This window comes from Schistocerca americana, chromosome 4 (assembly GCF_021461395.2).
Source record: "Schistocerca americana isolate TAMUIC-IGC-003095 chromosome 4, iqSchAmer2.1, whole genome shotgun sequence".
NCBI classification, from domain to species: domain Eukaryota; kingdom Metazoa; phylum Arthropoda; class Insecta; order Orthoptera; family Acrididae; genus Schistocerca; species Schistocerca americana.
Window position 1 is genome coordinate 362,052,985 of NC_060122.1, and position 26,347 is coordinate 362,079,331.

Genomic DNA, 26,347 nt, shown 5'->3' on the forward strand with positions numbered 1-26,347 from the left:
ACTCGCCTGGGCAGAAGGCGCCATATGGGGAGAGGCAGGAAGTACCCCAATGTCATCAACCACGGCCTTGTCCGACGTTGCGGGGAGAGTTGCAGGTTTCAAAACAACCGCAGCAGCACAAGTGCACTGGCAAACGCAGGTATTAGTGCTAACACTAGCAACCTCCGTTTGTGTAGCAACAGTGGCCAACTGTACCAGTTTTTTCAGAGCGGAAGCGAAAGATGTTGTAAATACAGGAGGCTGCATGGCCTTAAAGAGCTTCTTGGCCTCACCATATGGGATACGCATAGATGTTTTAATCTCCTGTATCTTCCGTTCTTCGAGATAGATGGGGCAGACCCGGCTCCGGACAGGGTGACTCCCAGAGCAATTCACGCACTTCACAGGCGATGAACGATCGGCTCCTTCATGGGCAGGCTGACCACATTTACCACAAGTGGCTATCCCATTGCACCCCAACGTAGTATGCCCAAAGTGCTGACATTTAAAATAGCACATTGGGTTGGGGAAATATGGCCGTACTGGCAAATGTAAGAACCCCGCTTTAACATGCTCTGGGAGTCTCGGGCAACTGAAAGTGAGAATAAACGAGTCGGATTTGACTAGGTCCCCATCGACTCGTTTCATAATATGCTGCACGTCAACAATACCCACGTCAGCCCACTCAGATTTCAACTCATCTGTGGGGATATCCACCAAGTCCCTACATGTCACAACACCCTTACTATAGTTCAAAGTAGAGTGGAGCTCGGTCTCGATAGCGTACTCTCCGAGACAGGTTGCTTTCCAAACAGAAGCGACTTGACGGGAACTAGAAGTCCCATTGCGCAGTCGCTTCACAGATTTCAGTGTTCCTGCAATTCCCTCAAGACCCTTGTGGATGTAAAAGGGAGAAACCCTCTCAAAGCTACCCTCCTTTCGTTTAACAATCAAAAACACATTCTGATTACCAGCATGTGTTCTGTTACGACAGTCTGATAACTCTCTAGCAACACCAGGTGCTGGAGGACTCGTAGCACGAAGTCACTTTTTCGATGGGGTGTGTTTTCCTACCAGTGGCCCACCCAATCCACCGGTAGGGGGAAATGTAAAGGTCGAAGGGTCCACTGCGGTCCCATGAGCAGCTAGGGAACTAAAGGTCTACTCAGACAGAGCCCCGCGTGCCTGCACCTTATACAACTGGGGTGCGGCAGGTGCCCCAGAGGTTGCCCGCTTGCGACTGTTCCACCCCAACAGCCATGCATCTTATAGGCGCGGAGCACACTGTAAGATAGAGGGGTTTTTATAGAGGTTGGCCTTCCTCGCAATCCAGGTGGTCAAGCCAAGATTACCATACCCCGCAGCACACAACATTCCACCGCCGTGCCGTACGGTGGTCGCTGAAGCATGTCTGTGGGTTATGGTGACAGGAGACTGGCGGCGCTGACCAGTCCCCAGCTCAGGACCACGGGGTTGCCAAGCCCGTACTCAGCAAATGAATGCTGAGCCCCTGGGAGCCTCATGGTAAGAAATCAATGAGCAAAATGAATTTTCTGTCCCAAACAATGGTGCATATGACTTTTCGAGGTGTCAAGATTTGCTTAGGCTTAGCCTTCGTTGGGGATGAAGTGCGCCTCCATTCCACTGATTGCTGTTTTGTGTAAGGGGTGTCATACAATATCCAAGTTTCATCCCCCATTGACTATACGAGAAAGAAAACCATCGCCTTCTTCATTGTAGCGTGTCAAAAACTGAAGTGCACTGCCCATCCATTGTTTTTTGTGTTGTTCAGTAAGAATTATGGGTACCCAACGTGAGCAAAGTTTTCGAAATTTCAGTTTTCCAGTAACAATTTCATGAATTAGTGATCGTGAGATTTGCTGAACTCCCATAGCAAAGGCACCAAGTGTAAACTTAACTATTGTGCTTAACCTTCTCTTCAATTGTGTGAACCAGTTCATCAGTAACCACAGATGGGCATCCACTTCGTTCTTCAGCATGCACTTGATCACGTCCTTGATTGAACAGTCTGACCCATCTTCTAACCATTGAATCAGTAACTCATTTTGTCCGTAAGCCTAGCAGATTTGCCAATGAATTTCCTTTGGTTTAACTTTCTTTGCATTTAGAAAACAAATCACGGATCTGATTTCACTACGGCGGCATTTTCAATTATGGCTGACATGATAAAGAAGCACTACAAAGCACACGCCAGCAGCAGCGATCTAAAAATGATGTACATGTCTTCTCCTTGAGTCAGAGTAGCTGCCACGCATGCTCAGAACTGCGATCGTAGCGCAGCCGCGGATAGAAATAGAAACGGAGCTTACTTTGTGGGTCACCCTCACATTACGAATCTGTGAGTACATCTAATTTTACTACACTGAAGCACAAAAGAAACTGGTATAGGCATGCCTATTCAAATACAGAGATATGTAACCAGGCAGAATAGGTGCTGTGATCGGCAACACTTATTTACGACAACAAGTGTCTGGCACAGTTGTTAGATCAGTTACTGATGCTAAAATGGCAGTTTAGAGAGATTTAAGTGCGCTTGAATGTGGTGGTGTAGTCGGCACACGAGCAATGGGAAACAGCATCTGTGAGGTAGCGATGAAGTGGGGATTTCTCATACGACCATTTCATGAGTGTACCATGAATGTCAGCAATCCAGTAAAACATCGTATCTTCGACATCGCTGTGGCCAGAAAAAGATCCTGCAAGAACAGGACCAACGATGACTGAAGGGAATCTTTCAATGTGACATAAGTTCAATTCTTCCACAAACTGCTGCAGATTTCAATGTTGGGTCATCAACAAGTGTCAGTGTGCAAACCATTCAATGAAACATCATCAATATGGGCTTTCGGAGCTGAAGGCCCATCCCTGTACCCTTGATGACTGCACGACACAAAGCTTTATGCATCATCTGGGCCCGTCAACAGCGACATTGGACTGTTGATGATTGGAAACTTGTTGCCTGGTCAGACGAGTCTTGTTTCAAATTGTTCTGAGAGGATGGACATGTACGGGTATGGAGACAACCTCATGAATCCATGGACCCTGCATATCAGCAGCAGACAGCTCAAACTGATGGAGACTCTGTAATGGTGAGGGGTTTGTGCAGTTGGAGCGATGTGGGTCCCCTGATACGTCTAGATATGACTCCGACAAGAGACACTTACGTAAGCATCCTGTCTGATCACCTGCATCCATTCATGTCCATTCTGCATTCCGACCTACTTGGGCAATTCCAGCAGGACACTGCAACATCCCACACTTCTAGAGCTGCTACAGAGTGGCTCCAGGAAAACTCTTCTGTGTTTAAACACTTCTGCTGGCCACCAAATTCCCCAGACATGAATATTATTGAGCATATATGGGATGCTTTACAACGTGCTGTTCAGAAGAGATCTCGACCCCTCGTACTCTTACGCATTAATGGACAGCCCTGCAGGATTCATGGTCTCAATTCCGTCCAGCACTACTTCAGACATTAGTCGAGTCCACGCCACATTGTGTTGCAGCACTTCTGCGTGCTCGAAAGGGCCCTACAAGATATTTGGCAGGTGTAACAGTTTCTTTGGCTCTTCAGTGTATGTACTTGTATTAGTTGATAATATAATCACCTGAGTCATTTGAATTTTAATTGTTTGACATTTAAAATTGTAAGGCTTAATCATGCAACAGTTGGCTGAAACATTATAAACTTTCTGTAGTAGTTGTTCTCACTGAACTAATGATAATGGAGACTGTTATTTCAGAAAAAGACAAAGCATTTGAATAGAATAGAATCCATGGAGAGGAGAAAGGGCATGTGAAAAGGAATTTGTAAAAACAAGCAGGCTTCTGTAATCTATGTTACCATATGTATGTATGTGTGAATAATGTCCTTTATTTAATATGTCTATTTAACACAAAGTAATTATTAACATTTATTAGCACTCTGCTACACAAATAGATACAGACACCAAAATAATTGTATGACCTATCCCTGTACCGGTACATACATGCTGCGATGAAGTCTTGTCCATAATTATTATGTGCGATACTTTGTGGGTGGGGGGAGGAGTAGCAAGGGGGTGGGGGTAAAGTAGCTGAATAGGATGACAGTAAACAAAATCTGTGGTTCCAATCATTTTGACAAACCTGATACTACATCAAGAAGTTTACACAAAGTTATGAAGATAAATGAGCATACATTGTAACATTATTGGTTTACTATAATGATGGATCTAAGCCAATTGATGACTTTTTAGACTCATTAGGACAAAAAATAATTGATTTATAAAGGTATCTCTCACTTACTGAAAATATGTGAAAATCAATGTAAACAAAAGTCCAAACTACTATTCACAAAATTCATGCACAGAAAACTGATAGTAACTATCATTCAGCAAACCATTAAGAGCCAGCCACCATGGCTGCATGGTCAGCATAGATAGCTGCCATTAAGAGTATCTGGGTTTGTTTCCCTGGTATAACCAAGGATTTTTTTCTTGTTGGAAGGTTTAGTGCATGGTACATTCAGCCACATGATACCAACACAGGAGCTACTTTACTAATTAGTAGTGGCTCCACGGTCAGTCTGGGAAGTCTACAAAATGGCAAGGAGAGCACTGTTCTGACCATATGCACCTCCATACCACATCCACATGATGCTGCAAGGAACACGATGACATGACAGTCATTAAACACCTCTTGGGCCTTCACAGTCTAGACAAGGAGCTCTTTTAAATCATTAAGAAGCACAATTCATATTAACATTATAAATAAATCTTTACTAATAAACTTAGCAAAGAAAATGATTAGGAAATTATTGTGAGTATGTATTTTATGCAATTTTGTCATGAGAGTGGATACATGTGATTCGGTCACATTATATGGCCACTGCCTATGTTCAATATCAATGGGCACTAACACTCTCAGAAGGCTAGTGGCAGCACCAACAGTGTAAGGTATATAAAGCATGTCAGTACAGTTGTTGTCATAACGCAGAAATGGACCAATTCTTTCATGCCCACAGGTTGAAGCATTTATGAAGTGGCTGAGTTAGTAAGCTGTTCACATGCCACCATGTTTAAAGTGTACCATGCATTACAAAACGGTGCTACCCCAGACTGGTCCCAAGGCAAATGTGGTGCACCACAAGCAACAGTTGACAAGGGGGAACAACAGCCAAAGAGATTTGTACGGGTGAATAGATGTGCAACAGTTCATCAACTGACTGGGCAGATGAATCAAGGCTACCAATAGTGTCTCCTTAATGACCGTTCAGCAAACATAGCTGCATATCGGCCTTCGCAGCAGGCACCTGGTTAACGAACCCATGCTGACTGCTGTTCATCAGCTACGAAGGCTGTAGTTTGCACACCAAAATCGCAACTGGATGTCCTCTGAATGGCGGAAGGTGGCCCTTTCTGATAAATCACATTCTATGCTCCATGAAACAGAAAGCAAATACCCTGCAATAATCGTCAGAAGGGTACATGGCAGAGGAAGGAGCATTATGGTCTGCAGAACGTTTTCATGGAATTCACTGGATGAGCTCCTCATTCTTGAATGCACAATGTATCAATATAAGTATGCATCTCTCCTTGGCGACCATGTCCACTCCTACATGCAGTTTGTTTTTCCTTGGCACAACAGCATTTACCAGCAGGTCAACACAACGTGCCACATAACTTGGGGTGTACATATGTGGTTCAAAGAGCACCAGGACGAATTTACCATACTCCCCTAGACACCAAACTCCCCATATTAAAACCCAATCAACGCTCTTTGGGCCAACCTTGATCAGACAGTTTGCACCATGGATTCTCAACCGAGAAACCTAATGCAGCTGTCCACAGCACTCGAGTCAGCATGGCTTTACATCCCTTTCGGCACCTCCCAGAATCTCACTGACACTTTTTGCACATCACCCGTCAGTGTGCACTAAAAAAGGATTCTGACAAGTGGTCACATTAGTGTGACTAGACAGTGTATTTCAGCATGCTAACTGTCACAGATAAATTCCAATGTACCGTAAAACCAAATTTTGTAACCAATTTTGTAAAAGCAATGAAAACTTAATTGTAAACTCTAAAATGTCTGATTGAAAAAATGTACACGACAAGTTTGGTATTATTAAAAACTATATAAGTGAAAATGATAGTAGCTGAATGATTTAGTATTGTTCAGCTTTTATACACCAAAGCTTTGTCAATCTGTCAGGTTGTGGTGCAATAAAAAAGTTCTAAGGTAACTGGACTGTTCCAGTTTCATCATTTAGGTGATTAACTGGGCACACACCACCTGATATATTTTAAAAGACCAAACTAATACCACAAATGGAGAAAATGTAGTGAGGCAGAGTTACACATCAAACTGAAGATCACCAATAACCAAGAGTCTAAGTATATGGACTGTAGCCAAGAAAGCTGGTTACGTTTTAACCAGCAGCAGTTATGAGTTCAGGCCTCCAGCACCATACCTGCCTCCTCCACTAAGCCCGTCTTACGGATATGGTGCAATGGTGCAAGGCCCATTCCATCAGTGAGCCTGACTCCTGCCCAGTGGGGGCAGCAGATCAAGTCTCAGGCAGGGCATCCGCCCTCTGTCAGCACTGGAGAGTGTGCCACCATGCCTCCTGCCATCACCCACATGACACAGCCAGCTACCAAGGCACTGTATACAACTGCAATAATTCCAGCTGCCTCTGAGCTGCTGACCCTGTGTGCTTGTGGTGTGACTCACATAACCGGCTCACATGTCACATTCTGGGTACTGGAATCAGCAATCCTTGGTGCATCTGTTGCAACCAACCAGCTGGGTGATAGCTGTCAACACGCCAGCCATGTGACCAAACCATGTGCCACGAGGGGCATGGTCTTTACTGTGCACCAGCAGAGTACAAGTGTCTGACAAGGGGAGTCCACGACATTTGGAATGCAGATTTACTGCAAACTTTGTAGACTTGTAGTACTCCATGAGGACAACAAAATGTGTAAGCAGTAGCATGTACTTCTCAAGCCTTATTAAGAAAATCGCACGATAAAGTCATCAAATATGTATCTGTGTGTGGCCATTATTATCACGAAGCGACAGCAGACGAGTGGTTAGCATCCAAGACCTGTAATCGTAGGTCGTTGGATCGAGTCCCGTTCGTCACATTTTTTTCTTTCTTCTCCCCCAACACAGTCATATTCTTTACTATTTATATTACAATTGATATAACGGGAAAAATACGTGTATTCAGATGAAGTTTTATTAAATTTGCAATGTTATTTGGCAGTCTACAAATTAATATTATCACAAATAATATAATATTCATAACTACCGACTAGTAAATGACCAAACGCACAAAGTGACTTGTTACCTGAAAGTTTTCACCGCCACAGAAAGCTTTCGAAAGATGTACAACTAATCGTCACTTTCGACATTATCAGTACAAGTTGCAGGATGGCAATTTTTGTAAAAACATGGAAAACATAAAGTTTAACAGTACCAGCTGCATTGAATAAATGCTATGTTTCTGCATACGCAAGGTCTTTTGAGGTTTTCCATGGAAAAACAAACCTTGCTAACATTTTTAAAAACCTCTCTTTCATCTGATAATTTGGAGGCAAACCGTGCATAACGCAGAATTTCCTTAAATATCAGTGCCGATAACTGGTTATGCAGTATCCAGTGTATTTTAATAGCGTCTTCATGACAAGCAATTTCTCGTTCCCTCTCGATTAAATAAAAAAAAATTTGAAGATGCTTAATGAAATGTTTTACTTGCCTGCCCCCCCCCCCCCCCCCCCCCCCCCCAAGAACCATTGATCTTGCCGTGGGGAGGCTTGCGTGCCTCAGTGATAAATATAGCTGTACCGTAGGTGCAACCACAACAGAGGGGTATTTTTGAGAGGCCAGACAAACGTGTGGTTCCTGAAGAGAGGCAGCAGCCTTTTCAGTAGTTGCAGGGGCAACAGTCTGGTTGATTGACTGATCTGGCCATGTAACACTAATCAAAACAGCTTTGCTGTGCTGGTACTGTGAACGGCTGAAAGCAAGGGTAAACTACAGCCGTAATTTTTCCCGAGGGCATGCAGCTTTACTGTATGGTTAAATGAAGATGGCGTCCTCTTGGGTAAAATTTTCCTGAGGTAAAATAGTCCCCCATTCGGATCTCCGGGTGGGGACTACTCAAGAGGAAGTCGTTATCAGGAGAAAGAAAACTGGCGTTCGATGGATCGGAGCGTGGAATGTCAGATGCCTTAATCGGGCAGGTAGGTTAGAAAATTTAAAAAGGGAAATGGATAGGTTAAAGTTAGATATAGTGGGAATTAGGGAAGTTCGATGGCGGGAGGAACAAGACTTTTGGTCAGTTGAATACAGGGTTATAAATACAAAATCAAATAGGGGTAATGCAGGAGTAGGTTTAATAATGAATTAAAAAATAGGAGTGCGGGTAAGCTACTACAAACAGCATAGTGAACGCATTATTGTGGCCAAGATAGACACGAAGCCCATGCCTACTACAGTAGTACAAGTTTATATGCCAACTAGCTCTGCAGATGACGAAGAAATTGAAGAAATGTATGAGGAGATAAAAGAAATTATACAGATAGTGAAGGGAGATGAAAATTTAATAGTCATGGGTGACTGGAATTCGATAGTAGGAAAAGGAAGAGAAGGAAACGTAGTAGGTGAATATGGATTGGGGGGAAGAAATGAAAAAGGAAGCCGCCTGGTAGAATTTTGCACAGAGCATAACTTAATCTTAGCTAACACTTGGTTCAAGAATCATAAAAGAGGGTTGTATACATGGAAGAAGCCTGGAGACACTGACAGGTTTCTGATAGATTACATAATGGTAAGACAGAGATTTAGGAACCAGGTTTTAAATTGTAAGACATTTACAGGGGCAGATGTGGACTCGGACCATAATCTATTTATTATGAACTGTAGATTAAAACTGATGAAACTGCAAAAAGTTGGGAATTTAAGGAGATGGGACCTGAATAAACTGACTAAACCAGAGGTTGTACAGAGTTTCAGAGAGAGCACAAGGGAACGATTGACAGGAATGGGGGAAAGAAATACAGTAGAACAAGAATGGGTAGCTTTGAGGGATGAAATAGTGAAGGCAGCACAGGATTAAGTAGGTAAAAAGATGAGGGCTAGTAGAAATCCTTGGGTAACAGAAGAATTATTGAATTTAATTGATGAAAGGAGAAAATATAAAAACGCAGTAAATGAAGCAGGCAAAAAGGAATACAAACGTTTCAAAAATGAGATCGACAGGAAGTGCAAAAGGGCTAAGCAGGGATGGGTAGAGGACAAATGTAAAGATGTAGAGGCTTATCTCACTAGGGGTAAGAGACATACTGCCTACAAGAAAATTAAAGAGACCTTTGGAGAAAAGAGAACCACTCGTACGAATATAAAGAGCTCAGATGGAAACCCAGTTCTAAGCAAAGAAGGGAAAGCAGAAAGGTGGAAGGAATATATAGAGGGACTATACAAGGGCAATGTACTTGAGGGCAATGTTATGGAAATGGAAGACGATGTCGATGAAGATGAAATGGGAGATATGATACTGCGTGAAGAATTTGACAGATCACCTGATCGACCTGAGTCGAAACAAGGCCCCAGGAGTAGACAACATTCCATTAGAACTACTGACGGCCCTGGGAGAGCCAGTCCTGACAAAACTCTACCATCTGGTGAGCAAAATGTATGAAACAGGCGAAATACCCTCAGACTTCAAGAAGAATATAATAATTCCAATCCCGAAGAAGGCAGGTGATGACAGATGTGAAAATTACCAAACTATCAGTTTAATAAGCCGCAGCTGCAAAATACTAACACGAATTCTTTACAGACGAATGGAAAAACTGGTAGAAGCCGACCTCAGGGAAGATCAGTTTGGATTTCGCAGAAAAAATTGGAACACGTGAGGCATTACTGACCCTACGGCTTATCTTAGAAGCTAGATTCAGAAAAGGCAAACCTACGATTCTTGCATTTGTAGACTTAGAGAAAGCTTTTGACAATGTTGATTGGAATACTCTCTTTCAAATTCTGAAGGTGGCAGGTGGGTAAAATACAGGGAGCAAAAGGCTATTTACAATTTGTACAGAAACCAGATGGCAGTTACAAGAGTCAAGGGACATGAAAGGGAAGCAGTGGTTGGGAAGGGAATGAGACAGGGTTGTCGCCTCTCCCCGATGTTATTCAATCTGTATATTGAGCAAGCAGTAAAGGAAACAAAAGAAAAATTCGGTGTAGGTATTAAAATCCGTGGAGAAGAAATAAAAACTTTGAGGTTTGCCGATGACATTGTAATTCTGTCAGACACAGTAAAGGACTTGGAACAGCAGTTGAATGGAATGGTCAGTGTCTTGAAAGGAGGATATAAGATGAACATCAACAAAAGCAAAATGAAGATAATGGAAAGTAGTCAAGTTAACTCGGGTGATGTTGAGGGAATTAGATTAGGAAATGACACACTTAAAGCAGTAAACGAGTTTTGCTATTTGGGGAGCAAAATAACTGATGATGGTCAAAGTAGAGGGGATATAAAATGTATACTGGCAATGGCAAGGAAAGCATTTCTGAAGAAGAGAAATTTGTTAACATCGAGTATTGGTTTAAGTGTCAGGAAGCTGTTTCTGAAAGGATTTTTATGGAGTGTAGCCATGTATGGAAGTGAAACATGGACAATAAGTAGTTTGGAAGGTTAGATGGGTAGATCACATAACTAATGAGGAGGTATTGAATATAATTGAGGAGAGGAGGAGTTGGTTGGCACAACTTGACTAGAAGAAGGGATCGGTTGCTAGGACATTTTCTCAGGCATCAAGGGATCACCAATTTAGTATTGGAGAGCAGTGTGAAGGGTAAAAATCGTAGAGGGAGACCAAGACATGAATACATTAAGCAGATTCAGAAGGATGTTGGCTGCAGTACGTACTGGGAGATGAAGCAGCTTTCACAGGATAGAGTAGCATGGAGAGCTGCATCAAACCAGTCTCAGGACTGAAGACCACAACAACAACTTGCCGGTAGAAAGAAACATTGCATGGCTGGCAAACTGGCATGCATTTCGGAGGTACGACTTTAACCGTACATGTTCCAAGTCCTTCGTCATTGGTGAAAATTTTGTTGCACAAACCAGTTTTCGTTTGACCCCCCAGGAATCTATTATTAATAAGAATTTTTCTTTCTTCACGTAGGGAAGAATGACGTTAGATAAAAATGAACAATATAATTGCGTGATAAGTTTCCCGGATTTCGAACTCGTTAGGATGACATTCAGAAGATCTTTCGTTAATTTGTCAACAGTGTTCTGTACCTTTGGTCCAAAGTTCCTCATGGCTTCTCACAAACAAAGAAACACGTGCGGCAATAATTCGCCACACAATGTTATCATCTGGCTGTGGATGCGATCAGGCCCAGGAGCTGTGTTGGGGCAATGTGCAAGGGCACTGAGGAGCTCCCACTCTGTAAATGGGGCATTATAGGATTCACTGCAGCGTATAGTGAATGAGAGGACATTCCGTTCCAGCGGCCGTTTGAATAAGCGAAGGGCTGAGGGGTAATTCTCCGATGCAGAAGCTCGAGCAAAGTGCTCGGCAATTGCGTTTGCGTCGGTACATAACTTGCCATTTATAGTAACATCAGGGACAGCTGTTGGGGCCTGGTACCCGGAAAGATGTTTGAACTTTGCCCAGACTTGGGAAGATGCTGTGTGGCACCCAATGATGGAGACGTACCTCTCCCAACACTCCTCCTTCCGTTGTTTGATAAGGTAGCGAGCATGGGCATGGAGGCATTTAAAGGCTATGAGGTGCTCCAGGGGAGGGTGCTGCTTATGCCACTGTAGAGCTCGCTGACGCTCCTTAATTGCTTCAGCGACTTACGGTGACCACCAAGGGACTGAGAGAGGGGCAGAGAGAGGGATCGCATTTTCTGCAGCAGAAACAACTGTGCTAGTCACCTGCTTAACCATCACATCAATGTTATCGTGTGGGTGAGATTCAGCGGTGACAGCAGAGGTGAAAGTTCCCCAGTCCACCTTGTTGAAAGCCCATCTGGGCAGGCGTCCGTGAGCCTGATGCTGGAGCAGTGACAGTGACTACCACACAGGTTGTCATGTGCTCTCCATTGGACAGATGGGAGAAGTTCTCGGCTGCTAATGGATAAATCAGTGGCCGCGTAACTACCGTGAGCCACACTGAAATGTGTGGCAGCCCCAGTATTTAAGAGGCAGAGGTCGAATTGCGACAGTAAAGTTTTGACATCTCTGCCTCGGCCAGTAAGTATGGTACCACCCCACAAGGGGTTATGGGCACTAAATCTCCAAGAATTAGGAAAGGTTTAGGGAGTTGATCAATCAGTGCAGCTAATACATTCAGGGGTACTGCACCATCTGGAGAAAGATATACATTGCAGATAGTTATTTCCTGGGTTGTACTTATTCTGACAGCAAAAGCTTCAAGAGGGGTTTGAAGGGGAACAGTGTCACTACAGACCGAGTTTAGGATATAAACGCAAACTCCACCTGACACTTTATTATAGTCACTACAGTTCCTGTAATATCCCTCATAGCCGCAGAGGGCAGGGGTCTGCATTGCTAGGAAACCAGGTTTCCTGGAGGGCAATGCAGGTAGCACGTGTAAAGCTTAACATTTGCCGCAGCTCAGCCAGGCGGTGGAAAAAACTGCCACAATTCCACTAGAGGATGACATCGTGTGACTGGGAAGGCATTGAACATTCAATGAGGCAGTTTACACCTCAGGATCACCTGCTGCCACCAATTTCATGCCTGAGCAGTTTATATCCATTGTGTCTGAGGGTCTGGTGAGATCTAGGTCGTAAGCGGGTGCCAAAATCTCCACGCCATCCTCAGCCGCAGAGCTTATAGGTAGCAGTGGTGTGGGTGCCACCGCAATTTCTTTGGTCTTAGGGGATTTCTTTTTGGATTTCTCTCGCTGCTCCTTGGGTTTCTGTGGCTGGGAGGACTTCACTGGCTCAGTCTCCGGGACTGAGGATGAGTGTGAAGCCCTAAGACCAGCTGCTTTTGGGCTCTTCAGCCACTTATCGGGTGTTGTCTTTCCCACTAGAAGAAACCTGGGAAGGGTGTGATCCAAGGGATACCTTTCTAGCGAAAGAAGCTGAAGAAGATTTATGCTTCTCTCCGGCTTAGAAGTGGGGACAGACGTCCCCGATGGTTGGGAGGGGGGGGGGGGGGGGGTTTGCTCCCGAAGTAGGTGGTGCAGGAGCATCAGGGAGGGAAATGGCCCCCACCATCAAGAGGGCAGGTGTAGTCTTCTAGCTCTGAGAGGTGACCTGGGTTGGCGGAGCTGATTGTGCCAGAACTGTTGTAGCAGCGGCGTAAGATGATGTCATAATACACACAGGATGCAGGCGTTCATATTTTCTCTTAGCCTCAGTGTAGGACAGTCTGATCAGGGTCTTGTACTCCATGATTTTCCTTTCTTTCTGGAGAATATTGTAGCCAGGCGAGCAAGACAAATGGTGCTCTCCACAGTTGACACAGATAGGAGGTGGGACACATGGAGTATTGGGATGCGATGGGTGTCTGAAATCTCGGTATGTGACACTGGAAGTACAGCGGGAAGATATATGGCCGAACTTCCAGCACTTAAAGCACCGCATAGGGGGAGGGATATAGGGCTTTAAAACACACCGGTAGACCATCACCTTAACCTTCTCAGGCAATGTATCACCCTCAAAGGCCAAGCTGAAGGCACCGGTGGCAACCTGGTTATCCTTCGGACCCTGGTGGACAGGCAGGACGAAATGTACACCTTGCCACTCTAAATTGGTGTGCAGCTCATCAGCAGACTGCAAAAGAAGGTCTCTATGGGGTGTGATGTTTACAGAAACATCCCCCAGCTTGTCACAAGCGAGTAACTCCCGAGACTGGGCAGAGGATGCTGTTTTGATCAAGACTGATCCAGATCTCATTTTGGACAAGCTCTCCAACTCCCCGAACTTTTCCCCTAAATGCTCAACAAAAAACTGTGGCTTCATCGTCATGAAAGATTCCCCATCAGCTCTCAAACATACAAGGTACTGGGGCGAATAAGATCCGCTGCCATCCTTAGCCATGGTGTGGCCAGGGAGGGGAACGATTTGGGGTCGTACTTCTGTGCACTGAATTGAGCTCATGGTTGCTTAGAGACTGCTGGTGCTTCACCACCAGCAAGAGATGATGGACTACTGTTCATCGCGTGTCATCCGCCCTGATGCCACCCACTCCGACCAGGGGCCCTCCCCATGGGGAGTTAATGGCGCAGGCATCACAGAGTGATCTCTTTGTGGTCTGGGGGCTACAACCAACAGGGTACATGGCAGCCCCACCACAACGGACTGGCTACCGTGCTGCATATCAGATGCAAAGAAGTCCATGGTCATCGTCAATGCAGAAATCGACACTGCATAGTGCATGCTGGAAAATGCAACCAGGAAGGTGTCCTCGCCCAAGAGATGGAGAATGGGCAAGACTGCAATGCGACAATGAGAAAGTGGGCTAAAGATCTCAATGCACGATGGACATGATGCACCTTGTAAGGCGGCCTTCCCCAATTGGTTCGCTCTTCGGGACAATTTTGAAGAATGGAGGTCAAACCCTACAAGGACCGTCACATAAAGGTCGGAACGTGTGAAGCTCCTTTTAGTTGCCTCGTACGACAGGCAGGAATACCTTGGGCCTATTCTAACCCCCAGACCCGCAGGGGGGGTCACAGCAAGACATTCTCTTTCTGTAGTTGAGTAGTTTCTCTCAGATTCTGTAAGTGTCCTGGAAGCATAGGCTATAACCTTCTCTTTTCCATCCAAAATTTGCACCAGAACAGCACCGAGCCCATACCCACTGACATCTGTGTGTAGTTCTGTAGGTGCTCTCCATCATACAGACCAAGTACAGGGTCAGTCGTCAGAGCTTTTTGCAGCACATCGAAAAAATCTTGTTGAGCACCACCCCAGATAAATTTAGCATTGGCTTTTAACAACTCTTGCAGTGGCCTGGCTTTGATACAAAAGTCTTTGATAAAACGATGGTAATAAGAACATAATCCAAGGAAACTTCAAACAGCAATACTTTTAGGAATAGGAAATTCCATTATGGGTCTCACCTTTTTGGGTCTGGCCCCACACCTTCGTTTGACACAAGGTGTCCAAGTATTTTGATTTCTTTTGCTCCAAAGAGACACTTTCTTGGATTAAGTTTCAGTCTGCCTTGTTAGAGACACTGAAGAACTGCCCTCAGTCTTTTTATATGTTCATCAAATGTCTCTGAGAACACTATAATGTCCTCTAAATAACAAAGACACATTGTCCACTTCAGGTGACCTAGAAGATTATCCATCATCTGTTCAAAAGCTGCTGGTGCATTACACAAACCGAACGGCATTACCTTAAACTCATACAGGCCCTCAGTGGTGATGAATACAGTTTTCTCATGATCAGCCTCATCTACTTCGATCTGCCAGTATCCAGAGTACATGTCCATGATTGAGAAAAACTTAGCCCCCTTCCGACAATCAAGTGTATCGTCAATTTGTGGAAGAGGGTAAATGTCACTCTTCGTTATCTCATCAAACTTCCTGTAATCAACACAAAAGCACCAACTGCCATCCTTCTTCCTGACAAGGACCACTGGTGATGATCTTGGGCTCTGCAAAGGCTGAATGATCTCATTCTTCATCATTTTCTCTACCTCATTGCGAATTATTCGACGTTCCGTTGCTGACACACGGTATGCTCTCTGGCTTATTGGTTGATGGTCTCCAGTGCTAATCCGGTACTTCACTGTCGATTTGTCTAATTTGCTTTTCACCTGTGGATTGAAGCATTCAGGGAACTCATGAAGAATAGCAAGTAGCTTCTTCTGTTGTTCCTTAGTGAGATCTGGTGATAGTCGAGCTAGAAGATCTTGTCTCGTAGTGGTAGCACTAATTTCGCCAACAGACTCAGCACAGGAGGTTTCTATGACGCTCAGCTGTTCTTCAATTAACAGCTTAGCGTTTGCTACACACATGCGTCTTGGAAGGATCTGCCGTTCTCGGCGACAGTTAACTATCCACAATGCACCGTATCCGTTCTTAAACGAGATGACAGGCTGGGATGACCAAGTTATTCTTCAGTAGTATGCTTCTCTTACATTCCACTACAAGATCCATGGGTTGATGCATGGCATGCATAAATGATCACTTCATCCAGCACACATAGTCTCCACAAACTCAGATGCGCATCTTCCTGTCCACAGTATCTCATCTCGTCTAGCACAATCTTCGAGTGACCACAATCTATAACTACCTGAGAAGCTTTCAAAAAGTCCCATCCAAGAATGACGTCAAGGCTACACTTCTGTAGGATGATGAGTTCTAAGAGCTGTGTATGGCCACTTATACTCACACGAATGGTACATCTTCCTGTAGGTTTTACATATTTCCCGTTAGCCACCTTCAGCAGAGATGTTGATGAATACAGTTTTCTGCAACTGGCGATGGTACTTCTCTGAAATGAATGAATATGATGCTCCAGAGTCCACAAGAGCTTGGGCTGGTTGACCATCCATCAGGATATCAATGTAGTTTCCTATCATTTTTGTAGTGATCGATGGCGGAGGATTTTTCTCTTCGGCGGCGTCACCTCCAAGGAAGGTCGCACTCTTTAGTTTTCCTGGTTGCAGCGGCTATGTAATTGGCTGGAGCTTCTAAACGGTGATGGAGACCTTGATCAGTGCGTTGGAGAGCATCTTCTCCAGTGGCTAGCTTGTGGTGATGGTGACCTACGTCGTCCTGCACCTACATCATCTTGTTCATCTTCGTCGTCCCGGAGTTGGCATCAGCTAAGATCAGGCTGCTGTCTTCTGGCAAAGGCGTCATCAAATATCTGCCACCTTTCTCGACAACGGAGCTCCACATGCTCCGGACATCTGCAGTGGGAACATACTGGTTGGTTGTCCTGGGTCCTCCAGACGTCAGTATTCCTTGGTGCCCAAACAGGTTCCTCGTGCATTATTGTAGGAATGTAACTCCACCTGGGTCTCAACTTTTTCACCGTTTTACGGGAAAATGAAGGACGAAAGATTGGGCTCAATGTCTGTTCCAATTCCTCCCTTATGACCACTTGAAGCGTCTCGGTTTTTTTCTCACCGTGCAATCCAAGTGCCTTCTGAACTTCCTTTCTCACTATCTGACGAAGAACACTTGTGAAATCAGTTGCTTCAAATGGTTCAAATGGCTCTGAGCACTATGGGACTTAACATATGTGGTCATCAGTCCCTTACAACTTAGAACTACTTAAACGTAACTAACCTAAGGACATCACACACATCCATGCCCGAGGCAGGACGCGAACCTGCGACCATAGCGGTCACGCGGTTCCAAACTGAAGCGCCTAGAACCGCACGGCCACACCGGCCGGCTAATCAGTTGCTTCCTCCATCACAGACATCGATACGACGTTTGGAAGCCGCTCAAACTTCTTGCGTGTAATTATTTTTTGATGCATTGTCTCGGTATACTGGCACCATTTTATGAAGTCGTCTGCTGTCGAAACCCCCTTCAGGAGTAGGGCTTGATACATGTCCTCAGCAACACCTTTCATGAGATGTGCAACCTTATCTTCCTCCTTCATTCTAGGATCCACTATTTTAAACAGCTCCAAGATATCTTGAATGTAGAATGCAGCAGTTTCTCCTGGCCTCTGTGCCCTGCACTTTAATTTATCTTCAGCCTTGCAGTTCTGTCGTTGTGTGTCGCTGGCATACTTGCACAGTTCCCCCTGGAATACTTCCCAGCTTGTGATCTTCTGCTCCTTGTTTTCATACCATTGCTTGGCAGTGCCGTCCAAGTAGAAAAATACATTATCCAAACATGTGGTGTCATCCCATTTGTTAAATCTGGCAAATACACTCATATACCTTCAGCCACTCATTTGGATCTTGGCCATCGTCACCAGAGAACCCGGAAAGATTTCTCTTGTGGTGGCACACAGCTGCTGTCATCATAATGTCATCTTCTTGTTTTGTGTCCGGCAGATTGCAATCTGTTGAATATGGCTCGAACTCAGGTTTCTTGAGATGTAAACGGTGGCTCTGTGATGGCCTGATGGGCACCAGTGTGTCGTTGATAATGTGTGCTATCGCAAGTTCCAATACCCAGCGTCTCCACCAGAAAAATGTCACGTAGAAGAAGGTGTACTTAGATGAATAACCAACACTAACTTCACTAAATGAAGGTTTATTCAGCGCTTGCACATATAAGAGCGCAGAGCGAACTGCCTCCAGCCAGAACACATACAGTGTATATACAGCTACAGAACATTCCAGTACAATGATTCTTGACATTTGTGGATACTTCTTGAATGTACTCAAACCGAATATAGAAATTAAAATGGTACAGTCCAGGTGAGTTTTGAACTCACAACTCTCCATTCAACAGTTTAGTACCATAAACTTCGCTTCTTCTGCGACAATATTATGAAAAGGAAAGTTGCCACTTACCATATAGTGGAGATGCTGAGTCACAGATAGGCACAATAAAAAGACTGTCACAAATAAAGTGCCATGAAGTCACACTTAAGTGTGGCTTCAGTTGCCTGAGGCTACAGTTGTGTGTGAGTTGTATTTGCATGAGTGAGTGAGTGAGTGAGAGTGAGAGTGCGTGTGTGAGTGTGAGTCTGTGTGTGGTCTATTTTTTATGAAGGCCTTACTGGCTGAAAGCTTTATCTGTGACAGTCTTTTTGTTGTGCCTATCTGTGACTCAGTATCTCTGCTATATGGTGAGTGGCACCTTTCCTTTTCATAATATTGTAATGTCCTTTTTTTGTTTGTTATTGTTCTTTTTTGTTCAGAGCACAGTTTAACATTTCTGAAGCTGCCAATTTTATATCACTCTGTAATCTTACCAATCTCTGGCTGAGTATTTTGGCAAAACCAAACAATGGAAACTCCAGATGGGAATATCAACAATGTAGGAAAAGATAGATTGCTACTTACCGTAAAGAAGACACGTTAAGTTGTAGACAGGCACAATTAAAAAACACTTACATAAAGCTTTCGGTCACAGTCTTCATCAGTAAAAGGGAGACATACATCACTCACACACACAAGCAAGCACACCTCATGCACACATGAATATTTTGGCAGCTATTTTCAGACAAGAATTCATTATAGATAACTGCATCATCTTCGAAAAGTCTAAGGCTACTATTAATACCGTCTACAAGATTTTAAAAACCTAACATGAACAGCAAAGTTCCCCAAATACCTCCCTGCAGTACACCTGAATTTACTTTTACATTTGTTGTTGATTCTCCATTCAAGATAACATACTACATTTGCCCTACCAAAAAATTCTGAATCCAGAAACAAATTTCAGTTGACACCGAATGTTATTGTACTTTCATTAATGAGCATTGATGTGGCACCAAATCAAATGCTTCATGAGAGTCATCTACTTGAAACCCTTCATCCATAGTTTTATGAATATCATATGAAAAAGTGAATTTTGGGTTATGCATGACACTTTTTTTTTTTCTGAAATTCATGCTGGATGGAATGGAGGAAATAATTTTGTTTGAGATACCTCATTATGTTTGAGCTTGGTGTATGTTCTAAAATTCTACAACAGATTAATATCAAAGATATCAAAAGTAGTTTTGTGTACCACTTTTTTTTTTAACCACTGGGCACAGTTTTGGTTAGAGCAGTTATCAGTGTACTGTGTTTTTTAAAGAGGCACTAATTCAATAGTAAATTCTGGATAAACTCTGACAGGCATTGTTCAATTTTAATGAGAACAGCTGTTTCTCAACAGTGACTGACACTAACATCTACATCGCTCATCTTAAACTGGGTTTGTACTCCTGTATCTTTATTTGTAACAGAACAACTGAAAATGAAGTTTGGCACTTCTGGTTTTACCTTTATATCCTCAATTTCAGGTCCTATGTTACTCATATCTGAATACTAACTTTTATTCCACTGATAGCCCTTTCATATGACCTGAATTTCTTTTGGTATGTGAGAGGTCATTTGCTGTAGTACTCGTGAAAGGCTTGACGCATTGCCCTTCTGACAGCCTAAAACATTTCATTTAGTACCTCTTTACACATGTTCCCACACTCCGTTATACACGTAATGTGAAGTAATCACTGTTTCTTTACAAAAACTGTAGCTCACAGAGGGGCCCTTACGTTATGAACTGTTCTGGTAGGTACTTACATATCTGGTGTTTGGTAAATATTCCCTTACAGGTACTTGCCCAGAGCTAAGGGTTTCAAGTTCCTCGCTGAGGTGCTACACTTTTGCTTCTTCATCTAGTTTACTGAACATGTAAATCTTCCTACTTTTTTAGTTGCCCTGTGTGCTCTAATAATCGTCATTGTTACCAATGCCTTGCCGTCAGTGGTACTAGTTCCACTATGAACATCCGTAGACACCAGGTCCATTTGTCGCCATTGGACCCAACATATTTCCATCACAACTGCTGTTAAATCAAGTTTCAACAATGCTAGTAGTACAAACTTCATAAAAGATATTTATGTCCAGCAACAATAGCAAAAAGGAGGGAGAAGCCAAAAATCCAACTTGAGTACTTTATGTTTATCTACTTTAAAGTTGTAATTACATTACCAGTGTGTAGCCACATTCATTGACAGTTATCTTCTTGCTTTTAATTTGGTTTTGTGGGTTATAATGTAATTCTTGGAAATAGAAATTAGAAAGTATGTAAGAAATTACTGGCTAAATGCTACTATCTATAAGAACATACTGATGCTAAAGAGATGTGGCCAAACTTGAAAAAACTGTTATTCAACGTACCTGGAACGATAATTTTTTCTTTGGAAAATCTTTGGTTCATTGCACATTTTGTAAATGCCATTTCTGATGCAATATTCTGGCTGCAATCTTGTTTTGATCTCTCCACTACTGGCCTACGAGGAAGTGTTTCTTTGGTATTATACACACAATTTATTTTCCCATGTTTGTTGTACTGTAATGAAGTATTTGGCACAACAGGTGGACTAAATGACAAAGGTTGCTGCTCTTCAAAGCATTCAACATCAGAATCATTCATGGATGATTCAAATTTGTATTTCAAGCCATCAAGTTTGTCAGGTGAAATGCTGTATATGTTACTTGTTGCTTCAGGTGTATCACAGGATACTGTTGAATTTATTGAACTGGAAAGAATGCCATGACTTGTTTCACAGTCTGGCATCTCTACACATTGTAACTCACAATTTTCACTCACAGTTTCTTTCTTTGAGCTGGAATTCCCATGCAGTATTAGATTCAGCGGGGATTCACGAACAACAGTGGTAGATGGCAGGTCATCACCAGCTTGTATACTTGCAGATTGCAAGTAATGTGTGGTAGTGGCAGATGGCAATGGCTGAATCTGGCACGCTGAAGGTGATAACCTTGACAGAAATGATTTTTCAGCTTGTGTGATTGTATGTTGTGTATCACATCCAAACTGGTTTTGGCCTAAAAAATGTCATAAACAAATAAATAAAAATGAACAATACAATGGTAAAGATCCAATTTGAATATATACTTAACATACTACAATTATTCACATAATCATGAACCTACTACTACTACTACTACTACTCACACACACACACACACACACACACACACACACACACACACAGAGAGAGAGAGAGAGAGAGAGAGAGAGAGAGAGAGAGAGAGAGAGAGAAGTATAAGCCTCATAAATTACTAAATAATAAAGGCACAACTTAGGTTAATGTTGAGATATATAGGATGTCATAGGAGGAATGGTCAATATTACCTTAAGAGTTACGAGCACTTTTTCATCTTCACTACTGTGAAAGACATCTCTTCTCTGAGCAAGTGCTCATAGCTCTTAAGGTATGCATTTTACAGCCCATGTTTAGTAGACAATTGTTCCCTGTTTTGGTCCACTGTCTCCAACCAAAATCTGTAAAGCAAAGAGCTTACAGTAGGAAAGATTTATTTCACAGTATTGAAGATGAAGAAGTGTTAATAGCTCTTAAGCTATGCATTTTAGAGCTCGTTGTTCACTAGACATTTTTGCTTCCCATCATATCTCTGAATACTGAGCATTCCTCCTGGGACACCCTGTATAGCGTAAGTACGTACATAAGACAAGGCTCAACACTGCTGTAGAGGCTTGTTTAGTATAAACGTCATAATTTAACTGATTAGAATAAAAAAAACACAGTCTCTGTGACATTTTCTTTGTTTTATCAGCATCATCAGGTATATCACTACCAATAAAACACACTAAAGTTAGTTACACAATCATGTTTATGCATTTCACACAAAACTTTTATACAATGTAATACATTCTTCATAAGTCATATGAGGAACAAAACAAAAGTGAAATGGAAGTAGATCATTTTAGATTTATTAAGGTATGGGGACCAGTAAACTCTCAACACATGCAGCTGAACTGTTACAACACAAAGGACTGACAGTTGTCTCATCAGAGCACATTGGAAAAAAACCATCACGGTCCACCAAAGTACAAAAGCACAGCTGAAAATCAGGCCTATACAGTGAAAAATATGACACTTATCTTGGGAAAAAAGACAGTGTTTCTGAAAATTACTTTCTACCAGTACTGCCTAACAAGTTTTTATTCAAAATCAATAAACAGGAATTGTTACAATACAGGAAGTGCTTGACAGAACACCGACAATTACTTAATGTACATCCCATCACTTGTTTGAGTCGAGTGCAGGTAAAATTTACCATTGATGCTCCCTAAGCTCTGTTCCCACACATTCTAACACTTTACATGTGTACTTCTGTTACTATTGCATGAATGAAATAAGATGTAATCTGTGTCCAAGAATAGAAATCTAGGGCAGCAGGGAAGAGGGTAGGTAGTAAAGTTCAGGTAATTATATTTAATAATTGTAAGACACTAACCAAACTTAAAGAAGAGGAGCAAAAATATATCTGATGGTCCTATAGCATGTTACCAAAGAGCCATAGGCTGACAGGCCACATAGACAGAATGAATGAATGAATGAATGAATGAATGAGTGAATGGACACAGGGTGGACTGAAGAGGTTTTGAAAACAGAGATGAGGGGGAAGAGGATGGTTTGGAATGAGAGAACTAGCACAAGATCAGTGAGAAGGCAAGGCCACCTTCCCTGAACTTTTCACTAATCAGTACTCATATTACATTTTTTCTTTTCTCTGTGCTACCAGATCTCCTTCTGCTGTTTCCGTTTTGCTATTTTCTTTTCTGTTCCCATTTAATGTCTTCCTTGCCATTGCAGTCTGCCCTTTTAAGAGTTACAATCCCTATATCTCACTTCCCCTCCAATTTATTGTGTCCTACAGCTTTACACCCTGCTGACCCTTAAAACTGAACACCACGAAGGAATGAAAAACATGCCAAATCAGCATAACATGTACTACATCCTTAGATAGGGAAATGATTATCATTTCAACATAAGCTAGATAAGACTAACGCCATCTGCATCTTGTACAAAATAAAATTGTGCTGCAGGTTTCTCATTCAAGACTCATACTTGCATGTGAGTTTGTTAGAAGAACACGTTACACCTCAGACAAGAAGTATTACCACCTATTACATCTACAGTTTATACCATCTACTATTTGGCACCGAAATTCAACAGCGGCAGGAAAGAGCTCATCGTGACCATGGTTTAATGTAATGCAATATGCTAGTCACTTTGGCTGAGATGCCAGGAATGTCACGCAAATACAGAATTGCTGGTTTCAGGAGGGACACAGAGGATTTCAGTGGTATCTTACCACTAGTGGCCAAGAGGACAGACATACCATTCACTTGGCCATTCAGGCTCGTACAGTTACAACGCATACCTAGAGGGCACAAATGGGCTTGTTTGCAACAAGACAGATATCCACAAAGACAGTGTGATGCTGCTTGGAGTGCCACAAACTGTCAGCAAGGTGGGTGACCATTATTGCAGTTTCCCATGCTACAGCAATGCAAAGAGAAACGTGCCGACAGCTGTAAGCCCGATGACAACAATCGACACAGAAGTGGCACCACATCATCTTTTCAGACAAGTCCTTGTTCAGGGTACACACCTGCGTGTTCATGCGTGCATGCATGTGCCCCTGGCATCATGGTACAGGGTGTCTTTGGGTACATGACAACTGCCAACACAGCCAGTACTACGGACAGTAGTGAACACTTTTCCTATTTCTTAGGACTGGTGGCTACGCCCTACCTATGATGTCTGCATAACATTATCTTTCAAGAAGTCCACACATTGCCCATGTTGTCCTGATCTGCCTTGATAAAGAGTGTTTTCAACTGTGTTTCTGGTCAGTACACCACTCCAGATCTCTTACCCACTGAAAATATCTGGTCACACTTTGCTGAGAGACTGGTGCACCACCAAATGCCAGCCATTACACTGATGAACACCAGCACAGAGCTAAAGTAGCATAGAATGACATACCCATATTTGTCATCCAAGCCCAGTTTGACTCGATGTCTAGAGCCATGTTGCTGATGTTGCTGCTAGAGGCCGAAACTCTATGTCTAAATTCTGCAGCATGAATACCTCCATATCACCTAAAAATCTAATGATACACTTTTCTTCTAAATGTATATGCACTGTAACTACAAATTTCTTATTTGTTATCCATTCTTGTGTTGCAGTTTTAACAGCCAACAGTGCACAATCTTTCTTTCCCTCAATCTCCCTATCCTACCAACCTCACAACCTACATCATTACTCACAAAGGCTCATGGAGTGCACCTCGTACCCAGATATTCACTAAAATGACACCAGTCACACAGAAAAAACAGTGGATTTTAATCATGCAAACGAACAACCTGGCTTTCATGGATAAAGCACTACAGCCAACTAGTGATCCACAAACAAAAATCATAGAATAGTTCAAAGTATACATTACACTTTTCTATTTCATAGATTTTGACTGTTTCAACTAAATATGTAATAATATTTAAAAAGTAATGTTCTCAAGAAAGTCTCATATTTAAGTAGAATTTACTTAGAACACCACAGTTTGGATTTCATACGGGCTGCTCAACTAAGAATGCTGTTTATACATTCATCACCAAATACTACAAGCCACAAATAACAAAATACTTTAGCTGATACTTTTGTGATATTTCCAAGGTGTTTAACTGCGTAGAAGATATTACTCTCTTAGACTCAAACAAGTTGTGTGTACGGCCATCAATTCCATAATATTTGCGTGTGTATGGCCATCAATTCAACAATATTTAACAAGCAGAAAGCAAAACATTGTTCTGAATAACTCAAACAATGGTGAAAGGAAGAAAATTTTAGTAATTGGGTAGAAGTCACAGGAGGAGTCCCACAGGATTTAACTTTGAGTCCATTTCTATCCCTTATCCATGTGAATGATCTTTCACTTTGTGACGGAGCAAGCTGGGATATTTTTACTTCCCCTCTTGTTTTGCCATCTGCCTCCTTAAAATTCGTTTTTTCAATTTTAACTAATTACCATTAAAATACGTGAATATAATCTGTACTTTCATAATAGAGAAAGGTTGACCCTCAGTTTTAAAGAATATAACACTAGATCTAATTTTGAGCTTAGTTTTATGTATGTAATTGATTTTCTAATTTATTTTGACTATTCCTAGTTAGTATCTTTCATTATACGGAGAAATCAGTAATTGTTTCATAACTTAAATTCTATTGTTGACATATAAACAAATATAAATTCTCTACGAATTATAAACATTTGGAAGACGAAATGCTAGTATTCTTAAAGTATCTATTTGGCTTTAGTCGGAAACATGTTAACAAAAACAGCCTATCATTAATTTCAAAGTAATTAACACATTTGTCAAAAGTATTGTTTGTGTACTTATATTTGTTAATTTCATGATTTAAACAAATAATTCGGACTAACTCTGGTAGTAAAAGAAACTGTTAAAAACAACCAATTTTTCGATATATTCAGTTAATCAAATGAGTTAAGTTTTAATTGTAATTTTTGTAAATTAAACTTCAAACAATGTGTAGTTTCAGCACCTATTATTGTGATGATATATAAGGGCCTGATTTTTGGTCACAAGACAGTCAGTCCATGGCCGAGGTTCAGATCAGGAACCTGTGTTGGTTAGAATGACAACAATGCATCAACTTAACAGTGAAATAAGTGTTACACCAATAGGCCGTGTTTTAAAGCAATGACAGTGTCTGCTCCATACATACCACATTATTCTACAAAAACTGTGAACTTCGTGGTTAGGTTTTACTGCTCATAGATGTTCAACAGGAAACTTTTGTAGCAGTACGTGGAGGTTTGCCTGCAAACTATTAATGAGGCATATCGAAAGTTAAACAT

The 26,347-nt window shown here is 42.3% G+C and overlaps 1 protein-coding gene across 1 annotated transcript in view; it reads right to left on the reverse strand.

Moving 5' to 3' along the window:
- The window catches only part of LOC124613482, a 307,477-nt gene that overhangs the window by 184,584 nt on the left and 96,546 nt on the right, over positions 1–26,347 (reverse strand). Inside the window, exon 4 of the mRNA XM_047142191.1 lies at positions 20,813–21,481. Coding sequence (XP_046998147.1) covers positions 20,813–21,481 — 669 coding nt within the window. The remainder of the gene's footprint in view (positions 1–20,812; positions 21,482–26,347) is intronic.